Below are 25,109 nucleotides of genomic sequence, written 5' to 3'. Positions count from 1 at the left end.
TCTTTCTCCTCCTCCTCCTCCTCCTCTTCCTCAACCTGTCAGTCTTTCATACACTGGCAGAATTAGCTTACTAGGAGTTGCATAAGGAAATACAGAGTGATGGCTTTAACGGTTTAGCTTTTCTCAGTACTGAAGGCTGGAAGTTCAAATCTCAGACTGTCAGCAGGTTGAAATTCTTTGCATGGCTTGCAGTTATACCTCTGATGTTTCTGCTGTGCAAATCTCTAACATGTCCAGATTTCTACTTATTAAAGAAGGTACCAGTAAGATTGAATTAGGGGCCTCCCTGTGGCCTCATTTTAACATAACCAGTTTTTGAAGAGTGTTATTTCCAAATACAAACACATTCTGACTCATAAGGCATCAAGGTTTCAACATACATATTCTAGGGAATGCAACCCAAGCTCTGCTTTGAGGTCTCCTTTTCTTCAAATGTGTTGTGATGGTAACCACACACAGATCCTCCTGTCATTGACAATGGCACTATTCACAGGGTACAACATTGCTTTGCTTTTCTCTTTCAGTAGGTTTCTGGATCTTTTCTACTTACCAGTTCTGGTGCCATGAGGTTGTGAATCAATATGGTGATGTTTCTCTGGTCACTCATATTTCTCCCAACCAAATTTCTAGAGTGGGGCTTATAAAGGAGTGCATCTCTCATCAAGTAAGTGGTTTGCAGAAACCCTTGTTCTGTTTTATTTTCCCATCTAAAAGAGATGTCCTTTAAGACAATCTCTTTACAGTCTTGCAAGATGAAGTTATTTTGTGACTATTTTATGATGTACAGCATAGAGTCATGTTTTCCTTGGAGAGCTGTTCTGAAACTGATTTCTTTCAGTCCATAAATTAAACTTTTTTGTTGATATTGATATGTTTAGAGTTCTTCCAAAATATTTTATGGTACTTGCTAGATTTTTTTATAAGCATAGTTACTAACTAAAATTTTCTTCAGGTTGAAAGTTTTAATAAAATAGTGTTTGAAATTGGGGATATATATATATATATGTATATACATATATATATATATATATATATACATATATATATATGTAGGAACATGTTTAGTACTAAAGCATACTTCTTTGAATTATCTGTGAATAAATAATCAGGAGCCTTAATACTATTTTCTCTTTAGAGGCTGGGCTTAGTAAGGCTCCATTACGAAGTGGTTGTGGTTAAAAAGGATGAATGTATAGGTGCTTGTGGAGGGATTCCTAGCACTTCCTAAGTTGTCACAAATCAGTCATTTTTAGAATAAATGGTTTCATACTCCATGTTGCTCTATCTCAACACACACAGCCAATGTTTTTGCTAAGCAACACTTTATACTTGGTACAACACTGTTTCGTACCTTTCACTTAATTATTTTATTTAAGTTAGATTTTAATGTGTTCTTGCTGGAATTAGGAGAACATATGATATTTGGAATAAGAAAAGCTCAGACACGAATGCGGTGTAGTCAACCTGCTTCCAACAGGTTTGCTTCAACGGAGGCGAAGGAAGAACGGATACTTCAACCTGGTTGTTAAGACTGAGATAGACGATGCAGGCACCAAGTTTTGGTTGGTTGGTTTTTACTAACAGTAACGTTTGCATGTGGGAAGAGTTTCACAGATCAAACAGGGAGATCCTAGCACACTCAGGGCTTTGACTAAACGGATACTATTACTAACACTGCTCACTTGAGGCAAGCCCGATACTATCACCATGGGAACCGCCTACCCTGCATCCTCCTGGGTCCATACTGTATCCTAGTGTCATGACTACAGCCTCCTTTAAGACTATGGATGCCTCCATCCACATCTGCCCCTCCAGTTTTATCATATTCCTCAGCAAGAAATACATATGATTTTTTTCCCTCGGTGAAGAGGAGTTATTAGTGCAGAAATGAAAATTCAATGACCAACTTTGATTTTAAAACTAGAAAAGAGAAAAAGTGTCACCGGTAACGGACTTGGATAGAGTATTTACAAGGAGGATGAGTAATTTTCAAAGTAATTTGTCCTGTTCTGTACATATTTGTATATAAAAGTTGTCCTCCCTCAGGGTCAGGGAGAGAGTGGGCGCCACGGCCTCCTTTGAAGTTCTGTCTCCTCATTGCTGATGCCCAGGGCCCAGGGAAATCAAGGGCAGCTTCTCCTCTTAGACTAAGCTCTCATTCCAGCTTGGGCTTCTCTTTTTCTTCTTCTATACCTAGAAATAGAAGCACAAAACATTATTTGAGCATCAGATGCAGAGTTATGCGGGTGCTGCTCACAGAATGTCTGCCCACCGCAGTTCACTTCCAGCCACATTTCTGCCTCTCTCTTCTAAGCTAGGAAGCCAGGTCGTTTAGTGTTCTCCAGAAATGTCGCCCCCAGTGACCTCTCTCTCCATCCTTGTCAGGTCTGAGCCGTAGTCAGCTCCGGTGCTTCCAGGAGGGCCCCGAGGCACTATGGCTCCTGCTGAAGACGCATCGCTTTGCATGATGGGTAGTCCAGCCCGACTGCTTCTTAACCAGACCCCAGCAGTAAGGGCTGTGTGGCTGATGCATTTAAACAGCCTCATTTGTGTTATACTCCCGCCCTGTCCACTCTCCACGCCAGGATTCTGGGTTTCTAAAAGCCAAACGAGTCGTTCTCTTCTGAATTTATTATTTTTTAAAAGCTCATGAGGCCTTATTTAGCTGCAGGAGCTGTTTTTTGCTTATACATATTTAACCCCATCCCTGGCCTGCTCCATGCAAGAGCAAATTCATAGCCTCGATCACTGTACTCCTGGGTATTCTCTGGGCCCCATACTTGTGCATGCTGAAACTCAAGTTCTGCCCGAGGGAGCCAACCCATCCAGATCGGCTTTTCCTGACACACTCGTATGTACTGGATCAGTAAGGCTTTCTCTGTTGTCTGTAGTGTTGGCTGGTGATGGTTCATTTTCCTGAAGATGAAATTGTTCAGGCCATTCCTCTAAGTTATACCCAAAATCAGAAATTCCACCCCTTTCTCCCTTTCTCCCTCCCTCCCTCCCTCCCTTCGTCCCTCCCTCCCTCCCTCCCTCTCTCTGACTCTGTCTCTGTCTCTCTGTCTCTGTCTCTCTCTGTTTCTCTCTCTCTCTCTCTCTCTCTCTCTCTCTCTCTCAATCTCCCTCTTCCTCTTCTTTTCACTTCTACACAAACATGTTTCCACCCTTCCCCAGAGTTCCTGAATACTTTTCATTTCACTAGCAATAATGAAACCACAACAAAGAAACCTCTAAATACTGTCTGGTCCTGTTAGCATTCTTTTATAAATGAATCTCCAAGTGCAGAAACTTTAACAATTTTGCTCTTAGTCACAACCCTAGACTTTCTAATGTCTCTTTCTTAGCAGACACTCATCCAATCTTGGATAATAAATGTGCTTAGAGGAGGCTCTGAAGGCAGAACTGTCTGGAGAGCAGTAAGCAGTATATAGGGTGCCACAATGACAGTTATTCCAGGGCACATATGAGAGATGCCCCTCCCCATCAATTCCCACTCCCAGCTAGCTTCATGGAGTCTGGCAAGGCAGTGGGATGGGAGTAAATGCTCTGAGCAGGGATCCTCTTTCATGGTTGACTTTCACAGAGAGGGAACTGTCAGAGATCTAAAACACTGTTCCCCCAAATCCTTCTCCCTGATCATGTGAGGACACATCAGACCTAGGAAGAAGGGCATGAGAAGAGAGGAAAAGCATGACAGTAAGAATATACTGTGTCTTTGCTGTTGGATGGGTCTCCAAGGCAACGGCAGTTAACATATGGGCTGCCTTCTGACAGCTCACACACCTGAGTCCCCACTTTGGTCCCATGTTTTCTACACAAGAGCAAAGAAACTGCGGGTGGGTGGGGTGCAAACACAGCTTGCCTTTTCTTTGTAGTCTTTTCTGTTTAGAATGTTCTGCCGATGAGTTGATGTGGCAGCAATGGTGGAATCTTCAGCAGAGGACAGACGAGGACCTGGGCTTCCCTGACTCGGGAAGGGAAATGGCTCAGAGCATATATTAGTTTGTTTGTTTGTTTGTTTGTTTGTTTTGGTTAATTCATCTTCAGAGAAAGCTAATTTTGTCTTGTGGGAAATGTATGCATTTGAGGAGTAAATCTGCTTCTAAGCACTTTGTTTTGGCTCTTGTCAGGAGCTGCAGGGATGCTATAACACAAGGATCATGTTTTATAGAAATATGCTGTGCTGAGATTTTTTTTTAATTTTTTATTAGATGCTCTATATTTACATTTGAGATGTTATCTCTTTACCTCGCCCCGCTCACACACACCCTCCACCTCCATTTGCCTTTGTTTTCTTCTGATCACCCTCTCCACCCCATTGCCTTGGCATTCCCCTACACTGGGACAAAGTGCCCTCCCTGGAACAAAAGCCTCTTCTCACATTGATGCCAGACACTGATATCTTCAACTACATATGCAACTGGATCAATAAGACTCTCAAAGTGAGCACAAAAGTTGGTGTTTTAGTCCATGGGAGTTTCGGAGGGTTTGGTTGGTTGATAATGTTCTTTCCATGAGGTTGCAACCCCTTTCAGCTCCTTAGGTTCTTTCTCTAGCAACCTCTTTTGGGTCCCCGTGCTCAGACCGATGGTTAGCTGAAGGCAAGCTCAGCTGTATCTATGACTCTAGCTTAGTCCCTGAGGGGGCATCTTTATCTGGTTCCTGCCAGTAAATACTCCTTGGGATCAGCTATAGGGTTTGGATTTTGTGACTGCATGTGTAGTAGATCCCAAGGGGAGGTGGCTTCTGAGTGATCTTTTGTTAATCCCTGCTCCTCTATTTGATCTTGCATTTCCTCCCATGAGAGTTTTGTTCTCCCTTCTAAGAAGAACTGAGGCATCCTCATTTTGGCCTTCCTTCTTCTTGAGCTTCATGTCTGTAAATTGTTTCTTGGGTATTGGGTATTCAGAGCTTTCGGAGGCTACTATCTACTTGTCAGTGAGTGCATACCATGTGTGTTCTTTTGTGACTGGGCTACCTCACTCAGGATGATAATATCTAGTTACATCCATTTGCCTACAATTTCATGAAGTCATTGTTTCTAATAGCTGAGTAGTATTCCATTGTGTAAATATACCACACTTTCTGTATCCATTCATCTCTTCATGGACATCTGGGTTCTTTCCAGCTTCTGGCTATTACAAATAAGGGTGCTATTAACATGGTGGAGCATGTGTCCTTGTTAGATGTTGGAGCATTTTTGGGGTATATGCCCAGAAGTGGTATAGCTGGGTCCTCAGGTAGTAGTATGTCCAATTTTCTGAGGAACTGCCAGACTGATTTCCAGAGTGGTTGTACCAGCTTACAACTCCACCAACAGTGGAGGAGTGCTCCTCTTTCTCCACATCCTCTCCAGCATCTGCTGTCACCTGAGTTTTTTATCTTAGCCATTCTAATTGGTGTGAGGTAGACCCTCAGGGTTGTTTTGATTTGCATTTTTCTGATGACTAGGGATGTTGAGCATTTCTTTACGTGCTTCTCAGCCATTTGATATTCCTCAGTTGAGAATTCTTTGTTTAGCTCTGAACCCCATTTTTAATAGGATTATTTGATTCTCTATAGTCTAGCTTCCTGAGTTCTTTGTATATATTGGATACTAATCCTCTATCAGATGTAGGATTGGTAAAGATCCTTTCCCAATTTCTTGACTGCTGTTTTATCTTCTTAATAGTGTCTTTAGCCTTGCAGAAGCTTTGCAATTTCATGAGGTCCCATTTGTCGATTCTTGATCTTAGATCATAAGCCATTAGTGTTCTGTTCAGGAATTTCCCCCCTGTGTCTATGTGTTTTAAGCTCTTCTCCACTTTCTCTTCTAATAGTTTCAGTGTAACTGGTTTTATATGGAGGTCTTTGATCCACTTGGACTTGAGCTTTGTACAAAGAGATAGGAAAGGATCTGTTTGCATTCTTCTGCATGCTGACTGCCAACTGAACTAACACCATTTGTTGAAGAGGCTGTCCTTTTTCCATTGAATGTTTTTAGCTTCTTTGTCAAAGATTAAGTAACTGTAGATGTATGTGTTCATTTCTGGGTCCTCAATTCTGCTCCATTGATCTACCTGCCTATCTCTGTACCAATACCATGCAGTTTTTATCACAATTGCTTGGTAATATAGCTTGAGATCAGGGATGGTAATTCCCCCAGAAGTGTTTTTGTTCTTGAGAATAGATTTCACTATTCTAGGGTTTGTTTTTTTTTTTTTTTTGTTATTCCAGATGAATTTGCAAATTGCTCTTTCCAATTCTATGAATAATTGAGTTGGAATTTTCATGTGGATTTCATTACATCTGTAGACTACTTTTGGCAAGATGGCCATTTTTACAATGTTGATCCTGCCAATCCATGTGCATGTGAGATCTTTCCATCTTCTGAGATCTTCCTCAGTTTCCTTCTTCAGCATTTTGTAGTTCTTGTCATACAGATCCATCACTTGCTTGGTTAGGGTCACCCTAAGGTATTTTGTAGTCTTTGTGACTATTGTGATGGGTGTTGATTCCCTAATTTCTTTCTCAGCCCTTTTATCCATTGAGTTGAGGAAAGCAGTTGATTTGTTTGAGTTAATTTTATAACCAGCCACTTTGCTGAAGTTGTTTATTAGTTGTAAAAGCTCTCTGGTGGAATTTTTGGGGTCACTTACGTATACTATCATATCATCTGCAAATAGTGATATTTTGACTTCTTCCTTTCCAATGTGAGTTCCTTTTATTTCTCTTTGTCGTCTAATTGCTCTGGCCAGGACTTCCAGTACTATATTGAATAGGTGGGGGAGGGGAGGTAGTGGGCAGCCTTGTCTACTCCCTGATTTAGATTGCTTCAAGTTTCTCTCAATTTAGTATGTTGGCTACTGGTTTGCTGTATATTGCTTTTATTATGTTAAGGTATGGGCCTTGGATTCCTGCTCTTTCCAAGGCTTTTATCATGAAGGGGTGTTGAATATTGTCAAATGCATTCTCAGCATCTAGTGAGATGATCACATGTTTTTTTTTCTTTGAGTCTGTTTATATGGTGGGTTACGTTGATGGATTTCCATATATTGAACCATCCCTGCATCCCTGGGATAAAGCTTACTTGGTCATGGTGGATAATTGTTTTGATGTTTTCTTAGATTTGGTTTGCAAAAATTTTATTGAGTATTTTTGTATCAATGTTCAGGAGAGAAATTGTTCTGAGGTTCTCTTTCTTTGTAGTGACTTTGTGTGGTTTAGGTATGAGTGCAATTGTGGCTTTGAAGAATGAACTGGATAGTGTTCCTTCTGCTTCTATTTTGTGGAATAGTTTGGAGAGTATAGGTATTAGGTCTTCTATAAACGTCTGATAGAATTCTCCACTAAACCCATCTGGTCCTGGGCTTTTTGTGGTTGGGAGTCTTTTAATGACTGCTTCTATTTCTTTAGGTGTTATGGGACTGTTTAGATGGTTTATATGATCCTCATTTAACTTTGGTACCTGGTATCTGTCTAGAAATTTATCAATTTCCTCCAGATTTTCCAGTTTTGTTGAGTATAGGCTTTTGTAGTGAGATCTGATAATTTCTTGAATTTCCTCAGTTTCTGTTGTTATGTCTCACCTTTCATTTCTGATTTTGTTAATTTGGATACTCTCTCTTTGCCCTCTAGTTAGTCTGGCTAAGGGTTTATAAATCTTGTTGATTTTCTCAAAAAAGAAACAAACAAACAAAACAAAACAAAAACCCAGCTCTTGTTGATTCTTTATAGATTTTGGTCTCTATTTGGTTGATTTCTGCTCTGAGTCTGATTATTTTCTGCTGTCTATTTCTCTTGGGTGCATCTGCTTCTTTTTGTTCTAGAGCTTTCAGGTGTGCTGCCAAACTGCTAGTGTATTCTCTTTCCATTTTCTTTTTGGGGGCACTTGGAGCTATGAGTTTTCCTCTTAGTACTGCTTTCATTGCATCCCGTAAGTTTGGGTATGTAGTGGTGTCAATTTTGTTAAATTCTAAAAAATTTTTAATTCTTTATTTCTTCCTTAACCATGTTATCATTAAACAGAGCATTGTTCAGCTTCCATGTGTATGTGGGCTTATTGTTTTTGTTGTTATTAAAGACAAGCTTCAGTCTATAGTGATCTGATAGGATACATGGGAATATTTCGATCTTCTAGTATCTGTTGAGGCCTGTTTTGTGGCCAACTATATGGTCAATTTTGGAGAAGGTACCATGAGGTGCTGAGAAGAAAGCACATTCTTTTATTTTTAGATGAAATGTCCTGTAGATGTTTGTTAATTCTAGTTGGTTCATAATCTCTGCTAATTTTGCTGTGTCTCTCTGTTCAGTTTCTGCTTCCATAATCTGTTCATTGATGAGAGTGGGGGTGTCCCACTCTCACAATAGTCTCCCACTATTATTGTGTGTGGTGTGGTATATGTTTTGAGCTTTAGTAGCGTTGCTTTTATAAATATGAGTGCCCTTGTGTTTAGAGCATAGATGTTCAAGATTGAGAGTTCATCTTGATAACTTTTTCCTGTGATGATTAAAAAGTGTCCTTTTTTTCTTTTTTTTTTAAATAACTTTTGGTTGAAAATCTATTTTATTTGATATTAGAATAGCTACTTCAGCTTGTTTTCTGGGATCATTTGCTTGGAAGGTTTTTCCCCAGCCTTTTACTCTCCGGTAGTGTCTGTCTTTGTCTCTGAGATGAGTTTCCTGTATACAGCAAAATGCTGGATTCTGTTTATGTATCCAGTCCGATAGTCTATGTCTTTTTATTGGGGGAATTGAGTCCATTGAAGTTAAGAGAAATCATGGAAAGTGACTGTTGTTTCCTGTTATTTTTGTTGTTAGAGGTAGACTTATGTTTGTGTGTTTTTCTTCTTTTGGTTTCCTTGTGTTATTTTTTTTTTTTTTTTTTTTTTTTTTTTGGCTTTTCCTTGGGTGTAGTTTCCTTCCTTGTGTTAGATTTTTTTTTCATCTACCAATCTTTGTAGGGCTGGATTTGTAGACAGATATCATGTAAATTTGGTTTTGTCCTAGAATATCTTGGTTTCTCCATCTATGGTGATTGAGAATTTTGCTGGATATAGTAACCTGTGCTGGCATTTGTGTTCTCTTAGGGTCTGTATGATGTCTGTCCAGAATCTTCTAGCTTTTATAATCTCTGTTGAGAAGTCTGGTGTAATTCTAATTAGTCTGCCTTTATATTTTACTTGTCCTTTTTCCCTTACAGCTTTTAGAATTCTTTATTTGTTTTGAATATTTGGTGTTTTGATTATTATGTGTCGGGACAAGTTCCTTTTCTGATTCAATCTATTTGGGTTTCTGTAGGCTTCCTGTATGTTCATTGTCATGTTGTTCTTAAGGGTCGGGAAGGTTTCTTCTATGATATTGTTGAAGATATTTACTGTGCCTTTTAGTTGATATTCTTCGCCCTCTTCTATACCTATTATCCTTAGATTTGGTCTTTTCATTGTGTCCTAGATCTCCTGGACATTTTGGGTTAGGAGATTTTTGATTTTTGCATCTTCTCTGACTATTTTGTCTATGTTTTCTATGTTGTCTTCAGCCCCTGAGATTCTCTCTTTCATCTCTTGTTGTCTGTTGGTGATGCTTGTATCTGTGACTCCTGATTTCTTTTTTAGGTTTTCTATCTCCAGGGTTCTCTCTTTTTGTGTTTTCTTTATTGTTTCTATTTCTGTTTTCAAGTCCTTCATTTGTTTGGTTGTGTTTTCCTGTAGTTCCTGTAAGTGTTTAAGGGAGTTATTTATGCACTTCTCAAAGATCTCCATCATCATCATGAAGTATGATTTCAAGTCTAAGTCTTGTTTTTCTGGTGTGTTTGGAAATCCACTATTTGCTGTGGTGGGAGATCTGGGTTCTGATGTTGCCAAGTTGTCTTGGTTTTTATTGCTTAGGTTCTTTTACTTTCCTTTTGCCATTTTGTTGTTTGTGATTATAGGTGATCTTGTTGTCTCTGACTGGAGCCTGTCTCTCCTGTGGATCTGAGGGCCCGTAGGTTCAGGAAGAAAACTGCTTCTGGGTCTTTGTCTCTTTGTGGGCAGGTAGTGAATTCTGATTGCAATGACTCCATTCTGTCTCCGTGGGCTCAGGTGGGAGAGCTCTTACAAGACTTCTCTGGGGGCTCAGTCATCTACAGGCAGGTCCTGAGTCTTGATGGCAGTCACCTGGCCCTCTTGCTGGGCCGGAAAGGACATACATTAGTTTTGTAGCCATGAGGTAGAAGGCAAAAATTATATAGCTACAAAAGACATTGCATTTCCACAGAAACAAAACAAAACCAGACAGATAAAAACCCATCAAAGAGCTGAGGTAGGCTTTACCTGTGGGACACAGGGTCCAAGACTGATTATGCGGAATGAGGTATCCAGACATATTCCGAAGCTGGGAGGTTGTTTACATTGGGGTGTAGTGTTCAGAAAGAGGGAGACTAAGGTTTCTGGGGCCAGGAAACCTGGGTGGACATGGTGGACAAGGGGCCTATTCCACCACATGGAGGCCTGGGTTTAATTTCCTTCCCTGATCCTCTCTTGCCTATTCTCTCTCCTTTTGTCTTTGCCTTTCATTCTTGAACAGATTTGTTTCTGGTCTTAAAATTTGACTCTAGTGAGAACAGTTGCCTTATTTAGAGTTACTAGGGTTAGAACAGTCTTAACTGAAGGACAGACTTATGAAGGACATACAGTCATATGCCAAAGTACCCACAGTAGTTCAAAATGGGCAAGGATGCCCAGGGTGTGGTCAGACAGTTTTTCCTTAAAGAAAACTGGCATCTGACCTATGGATCCAGTCAATCACACGGCAGAAGCCAGGGTGAATGGCAGCCACCCAGGCACAGCCTCTGAAGGATCCTCTTCTCTGAAGTGCAGAATTAGCATTGTCTTTGAGAGTTTTAGACCCCAATACAGTACCTGCCTGGACACATGGCTCAAACACAGCATGAAAGGAAGGACCTTCCAGTCATTGGTCTCTCCTAAGTTCCAGAGTACAGCATCCTTCCCCACCATGATTCTGGCCCAGGGTATGGGGGAAGGTGGAACTTCTGTTCTCTGGGAGTTGGAAGCCAGGTTCGGGCTCTTCCTTGTGAGCCTTGAGGCTACAGCATTCAGCCAAAGGTGATTATTCTCAAGTCTTTCAATTAAGAGAGATTTCCCCTGCTTCTTCTCAAATTTGCTTGGAAACCATGATCCCTTCCATCTCTTTAATTTCTCTCATTTGGTAGGGGACTGCCCACCCTAGGTCTGCATTACCATCATAATTTAGAAGGAGGTAACTTTTTGTCCAGTTTTATGTTTACATGAACCCAGAGAAACAATTTGCTTTGGGATGAATTATGACCAAACCTTACCCTTACATGGTTTATAGGTTTGTATCACAGTTAGGGAGACTATTGTTGTTATTGTTGTTGTTATTGTTATTGTTATTATTTGGATTAAAGAGTTGGTGCCAGAATGTTTTTTTGGGGCTATCTGTATCATCATCATCATCACCATCATCATCATCATCATTATTTGGATTGATGACTTTTTGGGACCACAGGGATGAAGAGAATGTATTTTACATATGTGAAAGATATTTATAGTAGGGGGACTGTTACACAATGAATTATTTTAAACCCCAAACTTGTGATGCTGATTCCAAATCTCAGTGTCTTGAGATATAACTTTATTTGAATGATGTCTTCACAAAGTTAACAAGAAGCCATTAGGGTGAATGTCATTTAATATGACTTCTGCCTTTGTAAAGAGGGAAGCTGGGAATTATGTCATGTTCGGGGTGTACATCTTTGAGTCTGAGGATAGCAATGACTAGCTCAGGACAGGCTTGCGGCTACCTTCTTCTCAATGATCTCATAGGGAACCAATCCAGACAACATTTTGCTTTTGACCTTCTGGCATCTACACAGGACATTTAACCTATTTCTATTGTTTAAGATACTCAGAATGTGGTACTTTGCGATAGTAAACACAAACAGTTCTTACAAATCCATCTTAAGTCACTTTATTTGAAAAAAGAGAAGCAAGTGCTTGACTATGAATTTAGCTTATTTTAAGGGCTTGTATTTCCCAGTAGGCAGGCCCATTTTGTGTTTCTAAAACATGGAGACGTTCCGACTGTTCATTAGAAGTGGCAAACGGATGAGCCTTGGATGGAGCAAGCACCTTTGCCAGCAATTGTCTAAATAGGTCAATTATAGACCTCAGATACTCATGCAAAGGAGAGGAAGGGTTTAAATAATTTCTAGGATGCTTCCCCCAGCTGTAATGGTTTGCAGTTTTGTGTTGTTTTATTGGTTTGTTTTTTTGGGGGGGGGGTTGTTTGGTTTTTGTTTGTTTGTTTGTTTGTTTCCATCTTGAAGTTGTAGCATAAGCCAGAGAGTTTGAATCTTTGAAAACCATGAAGGAATTCAGCAAGTGGATTAAGTGTAGCATTCCTTCTCTGTGGAGGGTGACAGGTAACAACGGACATTTTATACTGTACCAGACAGGAGTCATAATGTGCGTGCACACCCACGCATGTGCCTAGACTGCTATGAGTCCGTAGTTTCAAACCCAACTGTGACACTGATTGAGTTAAGTGCCACATGAGACTCCGAGAAAGTTAGGCAGACATCTAAAGGCGGCAACTGATGCTCAATTCAACTCCATCACTGACAGGAGCACTGGTATCCGTGTCCACAGACCTTAAAATGCTTGATAAGGACAGAAAGTCCAACTGTGACATGAGAATTTCCAACTTTTAAGTCTTGGTGAATAAATAAAAACTCCACTATAGAACAGAATGCAAGTTCTTGGTATGTAAATTTAGGAGCTAGGATTAGAAAAAAATAGGCTCAGTCAGCTAAGTACTTGCCTCACTAGCATGAGGACCTGTGATTGATCCCCAGAACACACATTAAAATGGGGGAAGCACAGTTGCATGCATTTGTAATTTCAGGTTCTGAGAAGGTAGACACAGGTAGGTCCCTGGGGCCCACTGGCAAGCCAGCCTAGCCTACATGACGAGTTCTTGGGCAATGGTGAACCTGTCCTTAAAAACATACAAGGAGATGATGTCTGAGGAATGGCATTAAGGTACATAAGAAAACGTGTTCTTCAGTTTCAGATGAATCTATGAAAGCAGGCAGAAGCTACCTGCTTCTAAAACATGATTGTGAGACATACCTATGAGCATCAGATGAACACATGACCACACACTTGGGAAAGCCACCGGTGGGAAGATACTGGTTTGATACAAACAACAGCCCCCAGGGGCTCCACTAAATAAATGTAGACCAAATTACTCTCTGTGTGGAAACACATTATCAAATGGGGACCAACTTTTTTGTCCCGTAAGAAAAAGGCAGAGACGGTCAACCAGCACAGACAGAAACAAACAAACAAAAATCCTGTGTCCCTGTTCCCTTTTAACTCCTCATCCAAGGCTGCTGGTCAGCGACATTGTACAATCCAGATTGAATATTTATCTCCCCTGCCTCTCAAAGCAGTAGCAGAGTTTCAAATGTCTCCGAAAACCGAGGACATCAGGGGACAGAGGAAGCCAGAAGTTTTTTGTTTTTTTTTTTTCCTCCCTGGACTGCACATGATAGTTTAAATCTAATTACAGCTATTCTCTGAAAAGGTGAGAAAAGTCTGTATTTCTTACAAAAAATATTTGCAAGTGCACCACACCATCCTGTAATTCAAAAGAGAAAGATGACTGCTTCCGTTGAATGGGGGTGGAGTGTGTGTGTGTGTGTGTGTGTGTGTGTGTGTGTGTATGTGTGTGTAGAAACATCACAAACAGATTAATGTCTGGTTCTCCAAGCTGTGGCCTGAACAGATTAAAACTGGGGTCACTTAGCGTTTGCTGACATGTTGAGTCACGCAGGGCCAGAAGAGGCAAAGCCAGATGCTTTCACGACTGTTGCAGCCAATGCTCTGTTAGTCAAGTGGCCTGAGGTCCTGCACCATGACTGGGTCTCAGTCGGTGTTCAGCATTAGTGGACCAGAGCCCACTCACAGGTGATGTGCCTCAGGATGGACTGTATCCAAGGAGATGACCAGATCTCTCTGAACCCCCCCACCCCCGCACCATCCCCTGGCTGTGCTTCATACGGGATTCCCATTACTACACGTTCAAGTTCTCGCCTTTCCACCTTCCAGCATTTATGCATCTTTACATAGATTCTGGACAGGTTGGGCACAGCTTAGAGAAGATTGGGTGTCTTGCCAAGGAGGAGGCTTTGCTCTAGATAGAAACAAGAGAGAAATCAAGTCAAAGGTTAAGAGCTTTAGCAGCCATGAAATGGATGGTAGCCCTCTGTGACCTTTCACTGTGGCGAAGGGCGGCCACCTGTTTATAGTTCTGGCCTCATGGTCATGAGATTCCTTTGAGCCTACCGCACCTAGGAAAAGATGACATAAAAAATGGGATCTGGTGACTTCTAATGAAGCTAGTTGAATAACTTACTATTTAACTTAGGGCCTGTTCGCTGTGGCGGAACTCTGACAATCTCAGCTGGCTTCGCTTCTGCTCCCCTGTCAGCACTGTATTCCCCCCCCCCCCCATGTAATTTTATGAGCATGCTTCTTTTATCTTGAGGTTTGGATGTTTTACTACCCAATAAGAGCAAGTGAGAAATAAACCTTTCAGGTAACAGTGCCAGCAGCTCCTAAATTAATGCTGCAATAAAAAAAAATTGAAGCTTCCGTAGAGAAAGCTCGTGCAGAAGATGGAAGAAGGGCCTGCTGCAGGCGTTTCCTCAGCCTGGGGTCTCATAGGCAGTATTTATGTGCCTTGTTTTATGTGGCCTGGACAATACTCACTTCTCTGTGTATCCCAGATATAGCTGTTGAGGACTTCTCCGAGCAGGTACAGGAAATTCATTAGGATGGTTGTTGACCCAAAGAAGACGATCCTGGCTCCCGAGCCAATGTGTTCCAGGAAAGGGTACACCCACATGCCGGTGACATGATGTATCCAGCACACCCTGCGATGGAATTGGAAAAGAGACGAGAGAGTCACAGCCGTGACACGTCAAAGCCAAGGTGCTGCGAATGCTAACCCATCACACTAGCAAGGAGCCCCCTTCTACCCACACCCCCAGTCTGTGAACATCTCATAGGATTCCAGGGAAGTTCCAGGTCAGAAGTTAAATTGTTCATCTATTACTTCTCTTTGCCATTCCCTGCCGTGTCTTATTTGTTCCGGGCACTGTGTCAGGACCCCACACTGGATTGAGTGACACATTTCCCTGCCTCCTCCTTCCCGGCACCGCCTTCTTGTCTTTAATGGCACTTAAAAGGTTTTGGTCAGGAGTCAGAAACTGCCAGGGGATTGAATACTGTTATACAACCTTTTTAATCTCTTCTTTGTACCGCAGAACAATGCAGCATTGGGCAATGCTAATGCTGACAGTATATGCCAGGTTTCTTGCCGTGCCGCCTTTCGGAGAGACCAGAACATGGACTGCGTGTGTTCCTGCTTCTCTCATCCTCAGAACTACTGCCCTTCTGCACACCTATGCCTGCTCACTTGTCACTGGGCTTGTTTCTGGGCTGGATGTTTCTGGCTCTGTGGGAACAGCAACATCAAGTAGCGTTGCCTCCCAGAGCTTAGGTACAGTGCCTGCCTCACTGTCTTAGGGCTGGTGTGGCTGCTGGTAGCTACTCTCTGTGTATCTGGGGTTCACTTCTTCACTTGAACTTACCAGTTTTGGTGAGTGATGTACAAACAGCAGGAAAAGGAAACAAGGCTACTTTCTAGACCTCAATGTTTGGGGCTGGTTGTCTTCCTTTCCGTTTCCACCCTTTTAAGAATGTGGACACACTTACATAAGGACTGCGTTAGTGGCAGGAAGACATGGGACCAGAGCCTAGCCTGATGACTTCAGAGACGCTTCCCCCCAGCATCTGATGGGAGCAGACACAGAGACCTTGGAGAAGAGGGAACCAGAAGGGTCAAGAACACCACAAAAACATGGACCACTGCGTCAACTAACTGAGGCTCCTATCAGTTCACAGAGAATGAAGCAACAACCCGGGAGCCTGTATGGGTCTAAGCCAGGGCTTCTGTGTACATATTGTGGCGGTGTAGCTTGGTGATCTTATGCGGCTCCTGACTGGCAACAGGAGTTGGCTCTTGGGACTGTCTTCCTCCTACTGGATTGTCTCATGCAGCCTTGACCAGAGGGACTGTGTCTGCTCCTATTTTAGCCTCTGATGCTCTGGCTGATATTCCTGGAAAGTCTGTACTTTTCTGAAGGAAAACAGAGGAGGAGTGAATCTAGGGGAGAGGGGAGGGGAGAGGGGGAGAGAGAAGTTGAGGAAGGGGAAACTCTGGTTAGGATATAATATATGAAACATTAGCCAAAAAGAATTTTTTTTTTTTAAAGCAGAAGCGCTGGTAGAGACCGGTGGAAATTAACTTGTTGGTATGAGACTGGGGAGTTAATATATGACTTGTTTCGCTAGTTCACGAATCATTGGCCATTAGATCGTCCTTGTCTCGTTTTAACTAAGGTAGGGGGGTCTTGGGCAGCTACCAAGTGGCATCCACATAGGAAATAAGCAACAGACCCCCAACTCAAAGCTATGAAGCAGTCAGTTAGTTTTACAAACCCGTTAGGAAATTGTGACCGGACTCACTGTAAAACCCTTTCCTCCATTAGGAAAACTGGAGGTGCAGTTGAACTGTGAATGTTATCTCCACTCTGCTGGCCTTCGGTGGACTGGGACTTTTATTTGCTGCTCCTAGAATCTGCTGCAAAGCCCAAGGTCTGCTCCTCAGCAAATGCAGTACACTTTTGGTGTCCACGGAACCAACATACAATGCCAAATAATATAACGACCACCACATCCTACGTTTCTTTAGGTAACTTCTAAATTTGCGTCTCCAGGCTGGATCTTTCCTCAAGCTTTATAATTCCATGACCGTTTCCCACCTTGGACAAATGGTAATTCCAACTCCAGCTTCCCGTGCATGAGCCCACCACCCCCACGCTCTGACTCCTGTGCTGTCAACCTGTCTCGTGGCCTATCACCTGATGTTTACCTTCTACAACCCCCTGCAAGGGTTGTTTAGTCCCATTTCACAAGTAAAGAACCTGAGGCCAAACTAAATAACACTTAAAAAAAAAAAAAAAAAAAAAAAACCAAACTGGGAAAGCCAAGAATGAAATGCAGAGTGGATTTCCCTTTAAAACAATTGACTTATTTGGTAATAAATTATATTATAATCTTATTTGCTCCCCCACTAGTGATTCGTTCTCCCCCCCCCTCCATTGTCTCTGGACCATTTGTTTCCAAGTCACACTTCTCATTTTATGTCTCTTCTTTTACTGAGTAATTAGGATTGTTTGCATGAATGTAGGTGGTGAGAGGGAAGCTCCTTGGAGCAGGGAGACCTTAACAGTGGCTACAGTGCTTAAGAGAACCCACCTTCCATGTCCGGGCAGCAGCCCAAATAGGAGTGGAGCCTCCAGAGCTCCTCCCCCACCCATACTTGAGCTCCTTTTTGTTGTCTGGACTTGCTTTCCCTAAGGCACATGACATTGTCTCAAAATATTCAGATTTTTTGACTTTGTAGGTCATCAAATCATTCCAGATACAGATGCAGAAGTCCTGTTATTGGGGCTTACACCTGGATTAGTGTGAAAGAAGTATCCACTTGTCCTAACAGGTTGTGATTTTTATCATCTGCTTCCTTGATAGTATCACAGTTAAGTTCTTTGCACAAAGATGACTCATCATGGCCTTGCTCATCTGTGAATAGGGAGTTCTTAGTTCTTGGTTTGCTTTCAGTTGCTGTCTCATTTTTAAAGTTTTCTCATCTAAGTGCCCAGATAGCTATGCTTAGGGGAATGGCAGATTATGAAAAAGATTTCTATCCACAGAAATCAACAACCATGGTGAATGTGTGCATGCATGTGTATATCTATCTGTGTGTGCATATGCACATATTAATTAGTTATAAGACTTCTGGATTACCTGTTTTTATTACATACACTTCTGATGCATTTATTTGAAATTTACAAGTTTAAAAAAACCAAAAAGCAAAACAAAACAAAAAAGATGCTTGTCCGTGACTTCAATCTGAGCACTTTGCAGAGACCCAGCAGAAAGGGAAGCAGAGGAGAAGCCTGTCCTTGTGAGCACAGTCTAGTGAGAGGCCAAGCAATTACAAGAGCACTTGCAAGTCAGGGCACAATTTTAAAGGTCAGGAGATGGAGAGATGGCTCTGCTGATAGAGGCTAAGGCTCACAACCACTGCAAAGGCCGGGGTCGGATCAGAGTGGCACGGGTGCATAGGGAATATTTTCTGCTGTTGAAAAGATTGCTTGTGGACAACTAGTCCTCTTTGTGTATTCTCTTGTATATTCAACTTCCTTTCAAGTCTTTCTTCATAGCTGATATGTTCAAATGACTTTCATCAATTTGCAATAAAAAAGCTTTTAGCAATTTCATAACCGTGTTCTTTGTCTCTCCTCTCCAGGGCCAATTTATAACTGGTGAGCACTTCCTGGTCCTGTCTTTAGGGTCGCTCTTCTGACAACATGACTTAATGCTTTTAAAAAACACGTTACTCTCACACACACAATATATATGTATTCCTTATTTTATGTGCTTGAGTGTCTTGCCTAAATATATGCCTGTGTACCATGTGTGCTCAGTGCCTGTGGAGGCCAGAAGGTGTCAAACCCCTGGAACTGGTGTTACACATAGATGTGAGCTGCCATGTGGATGCTGGGAACTGAATATAGGTGCTCTGGAAAAGGGCCCCTAACCACTGAGCAATCTCTCCAGTCCAAGCTTCATCCTTGATGTCCTAATACAGCATGCTTACTGGTTTGATTACCATTTCTTTTTCCTTTCCCCTGCCACACTGACCAGTCTTTTTCTCCTTCTATAAATTCATTCACTATTCTACCGTTAAACTTCATGGACTTCATGTTTTTACTTTAAGCGTAATGCTGGTTGGTCTGTAGGCAAGCAAGTGCACCAGTTGCTTGTCTGGGGCCTTCAGAGGCCGGAAGAGGATGTCAGACACATTGGACCAGTGACATAGAAGTTGTGAGTCACAAAGTGCATGCTGGGAACTGAACCTACGTCCTCTGCTAGAGCAGTAACCACTTCTACCCACTGAGCTATTTCTACAGCCATGAACATTCCTTGACACTTAGTTTATATTCTCTTCTTAGTGCTATGCATTCCACTGATAAGTTCATGTTTGTGGCTTCCCACCCACCATATACATACAAAGTTCACAAACTTGTACCCATACCCACTTTTCTCTTCTAAGTTCTAGAAAATATCCCCAGTTCTCAAACAAGTCATTTTGCAAATCTTAACTCTGATTCCAACTCAGTCTTTCTACAGCCAAAGTTAGTTCTATTTCTGGACAGACCTCCTGGATTCCTCAACTCTGAGAATGGTTCCATTTTGCAGCTCAGACACCTGTCAACACTTCCCCCTTCCATCATGCGCGGTCTGATCAAGGTTACCTCAGCCACATGTTGATTTCTTTGCAATTTCTATCACCATTTTAATTTGTGTGACAGTTTCTCAGTGCCGAGACTGCAAGCGATTCTATGTTGGGTCTTCTCTTTTTTTCCCTGACTTTTCTAACTGTCACAGTGGGCACCATGAGTTTTCTTGATCACAGATATGAGCACATTACCTTTTAACCCATCCGTGGTCCACCATCCATCCTGGTTGTACACAGCAAGTGTAGACACCCAATCCACAGTGGCCTCCACTTATCTGTGTGCTTCTCTTTGACTCCTTTCTCCTGCTGCTCTTTGGAGTTTAGTTACACCGATTTTCATCTGGTTCCCCAATTTTCCATGTCCCCTCCCATAATGCGGATTTTCATGTGTGCCTCTCCCTGCCTATGCTGGTAGCTACCCATCCCGCAGACGAACGAACTTGTATTTATCTTCAGGTATCCTGGTTCTACTGTGATAAACGAGCAGCCATCAGGCAGCCCCTGAAGTACCCCAATCTATCAGGTTAATCCAAATGTGGCAAATTCTTAGAGAACCATAGTTTTTTTTTTTTCTTTATTTTATTTTAAGCTCTTTTAATAGTGCTTAAGTTTGAGTCCTAGTTTTACTTGAACTAGAGCACACGTTTTGTGAGGTGAGAAGCCGTGTCTGTCTTCATATGCCTTTGTCAACTTAGGAGTTCGCACAAGGCCTGTCATATGGTAGGAACCTGAGTGCATGACTTAGTCATTTAAACTGTGCCAGACGAGGAGCTTTAGTTGAGTAAAGATGGGAAGAAAGCACTTTCTAGTAAAAGAAATATTCAAGGACCCAAGTAAAAGGGGATACTCTAAGATAGTCAAGGAGAAACTTTTTTCCCCCTGAGATATGGGAGGGACACAGGAGGGGTTGGTGTCAACTGTGGGTGGTCTTCTTAAGTCATTCAAAAGGTAGACGCTATCAAGTGTGGCGAGTAAGAAGTCTTTGAAGCACGTAAAATAACTGTGGGCAGACAGAACTGAAAACCGGTTCTGTTTGGACTAGTGGTGGCCTAGATGGAAATTGTAACATTGGACATGAAAATGACTGGACAGTTTCATAAGATCTGTAGACCAGTATCCATCAAAGTGTAGGTCATAAGCAGCGATGTGCCGGAGATGATAATGGGGGCAACTACAGACATTTAGGAAGTTTGTCAGCTGGTTGCCTGCATTCAACCACAGCGAGACTGTTTACATTAGGGCAAACACTATCCATCAGAAGTTCTTTCCCCTGTTCCCCAAAGCACTGGTTGTTCAGTATTTCCCAGTAACCCAGTTACAACCATTAAAAACAACACCAAGATATCAGAAGGAAAAAGTCAGATGGACTTAACATATCATGATCCAAACTGGCTTGCAAAAGGAAAGTTTCAGTCATATGGAAATGCATGTGTGCATTTACACACACACACACACACACACACACACACACACACACACACACGCACGCACGCACGCACACAGACACACGCACATATCCTAGCTAGTTCATGGTACATAATGTGGTTTTTTTCAATTCACAGTAAAAACTAAAAAAAAAAAAAAAAAAAAAAAAAAGTTCTGTTTTCAGAAACAGAATTGGAGGACTTGGTGACTGTTTGGGATTATGCTGTGAAGCCTTTGAGATGAGTTAAGGATTAATCATAGATTCCTGGCTTGGTGAGCCAGGTAGAGAGGGTTGCCATTTCCTGAGATAGGAAATAATGCTGTGAGGATGCTGCCTTCAGGGGATGGGGAGTTTTGTTTGGACATGCTCAGTTTGAGGTATCCAAATGATGTACAAGGGGAGTCCTGAAGGATGTTAGTGACATGGGTGTGAAGTGGAAGCACTGATGCCACGCTCACTGTCAACAAGATGACAGTGGGAACTCAGGAGGGACTGTGGCCATCTCGACAACAGTGTGTATAACGCATCAGGAAAACAGGTTCATGGCAGCAGAAGGGTTATGTTTCAAGGGGAAGAGGAGAAAATGGGACTAAATAGGTAAACCATAAAATGTGGGCTAGAGATATGGGCACAAGAGTGGGCGTGTGGTGTCCTGAGGCCAGGGAAACCGTGTCCGTTAACACAGAAACTGAGACTCAAGGGTCATTTGGAAACTGGCTTTCCTTTGTAAAGTGCAAGGAAGGACATTTTCAGATTTCACGTGTGTGTGTGTGTGTGTGTGTGTGTGTGTGTGTGTGTGTGTGATTGGAATCTACTTTGGATATTGACTGCATATCACATGTTGATGAAGAGTTAAAAAGAACTGACCTCAAATTTAGTAGCTCACTTGGTCACATGGACAAAGGTCATCTTACCACAGAGATCGTGAGCTGGGACAGTGACAGAGGTTCCCATGTCAACCCTTCCTTTTCTGTGTGTTCTCCTTATTTATCCTGCATGGACACAGTAGCTATTGTACCACCGGGGCCTTTTTAGTTTCCTGATTATTTAAGAAGATTAAAAGAATACTGTTCAATTTCAGAAAAGGAGCTAGGGGGCTTGAAAGTTAGGCTTTTGCAATTCTTATAGCCAAGAATGACTCCCAGTAGAGAGATAAGAAGAGAAACTTACTCACAAAATCTTCTCCCCAAAATGTGTCCTGTTTTCAAGAGGTGCAGGGACAAAGAGCAGAGATGGAGGGAAAGGCCAGCCAATGACTACCCCAAACTGAGACCCATCCCATGGACAAAGGCCAATCCATGACACTATTAATGATACTGTGTTGTGCTTGCAGAAAGGAGCCTAACATAACTGTCCTCTGAGGGGCTCCACCCAGCAGCCAATGGAACAAGATGCAGACACTCACAGTCAGACATTCGGTGGAGTTCGGGGAGACTTATGGAAGACGTAGAGGAAGGATTGAGGGATCCAAAGAGGACAGGGACTCAATAGGAAGACCAAGAGAGTCAACTCACCTGGACCTTTGGGGCCACCCAAAGACTGAACCAACCAAAGAGTGAGCACGTGCTGGACCCAGGACTGCATATTTGGAAGAGATGTGCAGTTTGGTCTTCATGCAGGTCCCCCAACAACTGGAGTGGGGGCTGTCCCTGAATCTGTAGCCTGCCTATGCATCCCATTCGCCTAACTGGGACAGCTTGCCTGGCTTCAGTGGGAGAAGATACAGCGCCGTAGTAACTTATTATGCAAGAGATACAGGCGGGGGGCGAGGTATGGTGTGTGAGAGGATGAGGAGAGAGGAACGGGGTGGGATCTGCAAGAGGGGATACTGGGAGGAGGGGCACCAATATTGGGTTATAGAGTGAATAAATAAACAAATTCAAAGAAAGTTAGGCTTTTAGCTTGTAAAATACACACATAGACTTCTGTTCCATAGCAGTTTGTAGCAAGCTACACTTGGAAGGCTAGTGACAGGCACTATGCTTTATGGGAGCCCTTCTCTGGGGGAGGGTGTTAGGTTTATATCATTTTACAGATGAGAATGCTGAGGCCCAGAGAGGTTGAGTAGTGGAGAGGCTGGGACACACATCTCAGAAGTTCAGTTCTTAGCTTGCTTAGCTGGCTCCTCTACTGCTCCAGAGGTTAGTCTCTTACGGATAAGAACAGGATCCTGGCAAGATTTTAATATGCTTTAGAAACCAAAAATGATTTAGGCATGAAACCTCTCTATAAAGTTTTCCCCCCACTGAATATTAAAGCAATTCACATGTTCCTTATGGAAATCTTGTGAGATGTAGAAATGTTGCAAAAACAAAAAATAAATCACTTTGGTGAAGTTTTAACACGAGATCGAATGTCTTATAAAACTCAAGGATCACATTTTATAACTTCCTTTGAGAAGAAGGGAAACCACGGTGGGGATAAAACGCTCCTTTGGAGGTGATGACTTATCTTTCAAGAAACAGTCACACCATATGTGTATGTAACCTACGAGGACTCACTATACCTGCCAGGCCATGGCCTCAGTCCTGGGTAGCATAGACTATGGACATCAACCCCCTGCCTCATCACATCTCTCAACCCTCTGATGCTTCTGAAGAGCACTTCACTGGCACGTCTATCCGCTCACGTGTTGACTGAACTTTCTGTCCATATGTTCAACTTGAGGATGATTCTGAAGGCTGCATGGGCTTTCTTTCAAGTATTGATTCCCCAAGGACCTGGTTTATTGCATTTTGGTAACTCTGGAGGTTTTGGGGGTTTGTGTTGTGTTGTGGTTGTTCATGGACTCGCACATTTGTTTAGCACACAAGTCTCCATTTGTGGGATGAGCAGTAGTGTGGTGCGTAGGTGTGGTTATGAGATTGTGATGTGGTGGGTTTGCCTGGACTTGCTCCTGAATAGGAAGGAGAGAACCAAACTGTGAGGGATGCTTGCTCATGTGGAAAATGGGCTCAAACTTCCTCTCATGCTCGGTATTAGCAGTGCTAGAAAATGCTTCCATTTATAGACCAACACCATGCAGAGAGGTTCACTCTGAGTTATGTTGAAATACCATTTAGTTTACAAATAGAACCGCAAAAAAACTAACATTATATACTAGGGGCATTTTTCAAGGTAATACCTTATAACATACTCATAATTTATTATTCATTAAAAATTTCTTGATTATTTTCAATGTAGCTAGTTCCACACATCCTGAGTAGGTTTTCTGGGTGTGTGTGTGTGTGTGTGTGTCATGTGTCACACAGTACACAGTGCTCCAAAGGGACCTAGACTTGAATTAAACATCCACAGTCACCATGATGTAATTGTTAATAATTTATTTTAACAAAGGGCTCTCCTAATATTTTTCATTTGGGCCTCACAAATTACATAGTCCTGTGTATGTAGCTAAGTCTTTAGTACTTTGGAAAAGCTTGCAACACCTTGAACATCATGAAGTGTCTTTGATCCTGTTTCCAGGTTAGTAGGATAGTTTCAACACTGCCTGAAAATATGATCTAAAATATGTGAACGAGCTAGACGTTGACACCAAGGATAGAGAACACAGGAGAAATAGAGAGCTAAGTACGTAACTTCTGGAAGTAAGTACTCTAAGAAGCAGATAATGAAGTTATTAGCACCATCGGCTTACATTCCAGCTTAAAAGAATGTATCTGAGCAGATCAAACAAGCAGCAACAAAAGCTTAGTGTCTCTCTTTATATGGAAGAATATAACATTTTCCTGTACTCCATACAAGAATATTTCCAAGGTTACAAGTCCCTCCACCCATCCCTAGGGAAACAGACAAATTGTGCAAGGCTTTCGGAATGAATTCTGTCATGAGGTCATGAGGGAATGTGTTTTCTTCCTGGTTCTAAATCACAAATATCGGAGTGATTTATTCACGATGGAAGGCCAATAATCAACTTCAGAAAGTTTTCCTTTAGCACATCCCTTGGCACATGCCTAAACTGGTTGCAAATGATTCGTTTCCACTGAGAACCACTCTCTCCAATCTACCTGATTTTATGGTGATGTTTTCCTGGAGAGAATTCAATCTGAATTTCCCTCAATAAAACTCATGGCTGGTTTTCCTTAACTTTAATCACTTGGAACTTCTCAAAGCACACAGGTGCCAAACATCAAGCTGACACATTGAACACCGAAGGGAACATGTGTTCTTTCAGGAGGGAGGTGGGGGACTCAACATGGGACTATTATGATCCGTGTGATCATTGGAGTTGGCTGCTGAGAGAAGC

The 25,109-nt window shown here is 42.2% G+C and overlaps 1 protein-coding gene across 2 annotated transcripts in view; it reads right to left on the bottom strand.

Moving 5' to 3' along the window:
* Positions 1–1,402: 1,402 nt before the first annotated feature.
* Positions 1,403–25,109, bottom strand: part of AIG1 (androgen induced 1) — a 206,084-nt gene continuing 182,377 nt past the window's right edge. For both annotated transcript variants that reach the window (XM_080941487.1, XM_080941486.1), the window contains 2 exons: positions 14,778–14,941; positions 1,403–2,193 (listed from right to left, as the gene is read on the bottom strand). In XM_080941487.1, the coding sequence (XP_080797613.1) occupies positions 2,148–2,193; positions 14,778–14,941 (210 nt within the window). In that variant the 3' untranslated portion in view covers positions 1,403–2,147. The remainder of the gene's footprint in view (positions 2,194–14,777; positions 14,942–25,109) is intronic.

Source organism: Micromys minutus (genome assembly GCF_963924665.1).
Source record: "Micromys minutus genome assembly, chromosome: 30".
NCBI lineage: Eukaryota > Metazoa > Chordata > Mammalia > Rodentia > Muridae > Micromys > Micromys minutus.
Note: the sequence above shows the minus strand (reverse complement) of the source record. Positions and strands in the feature narration are given on the sequence as shown.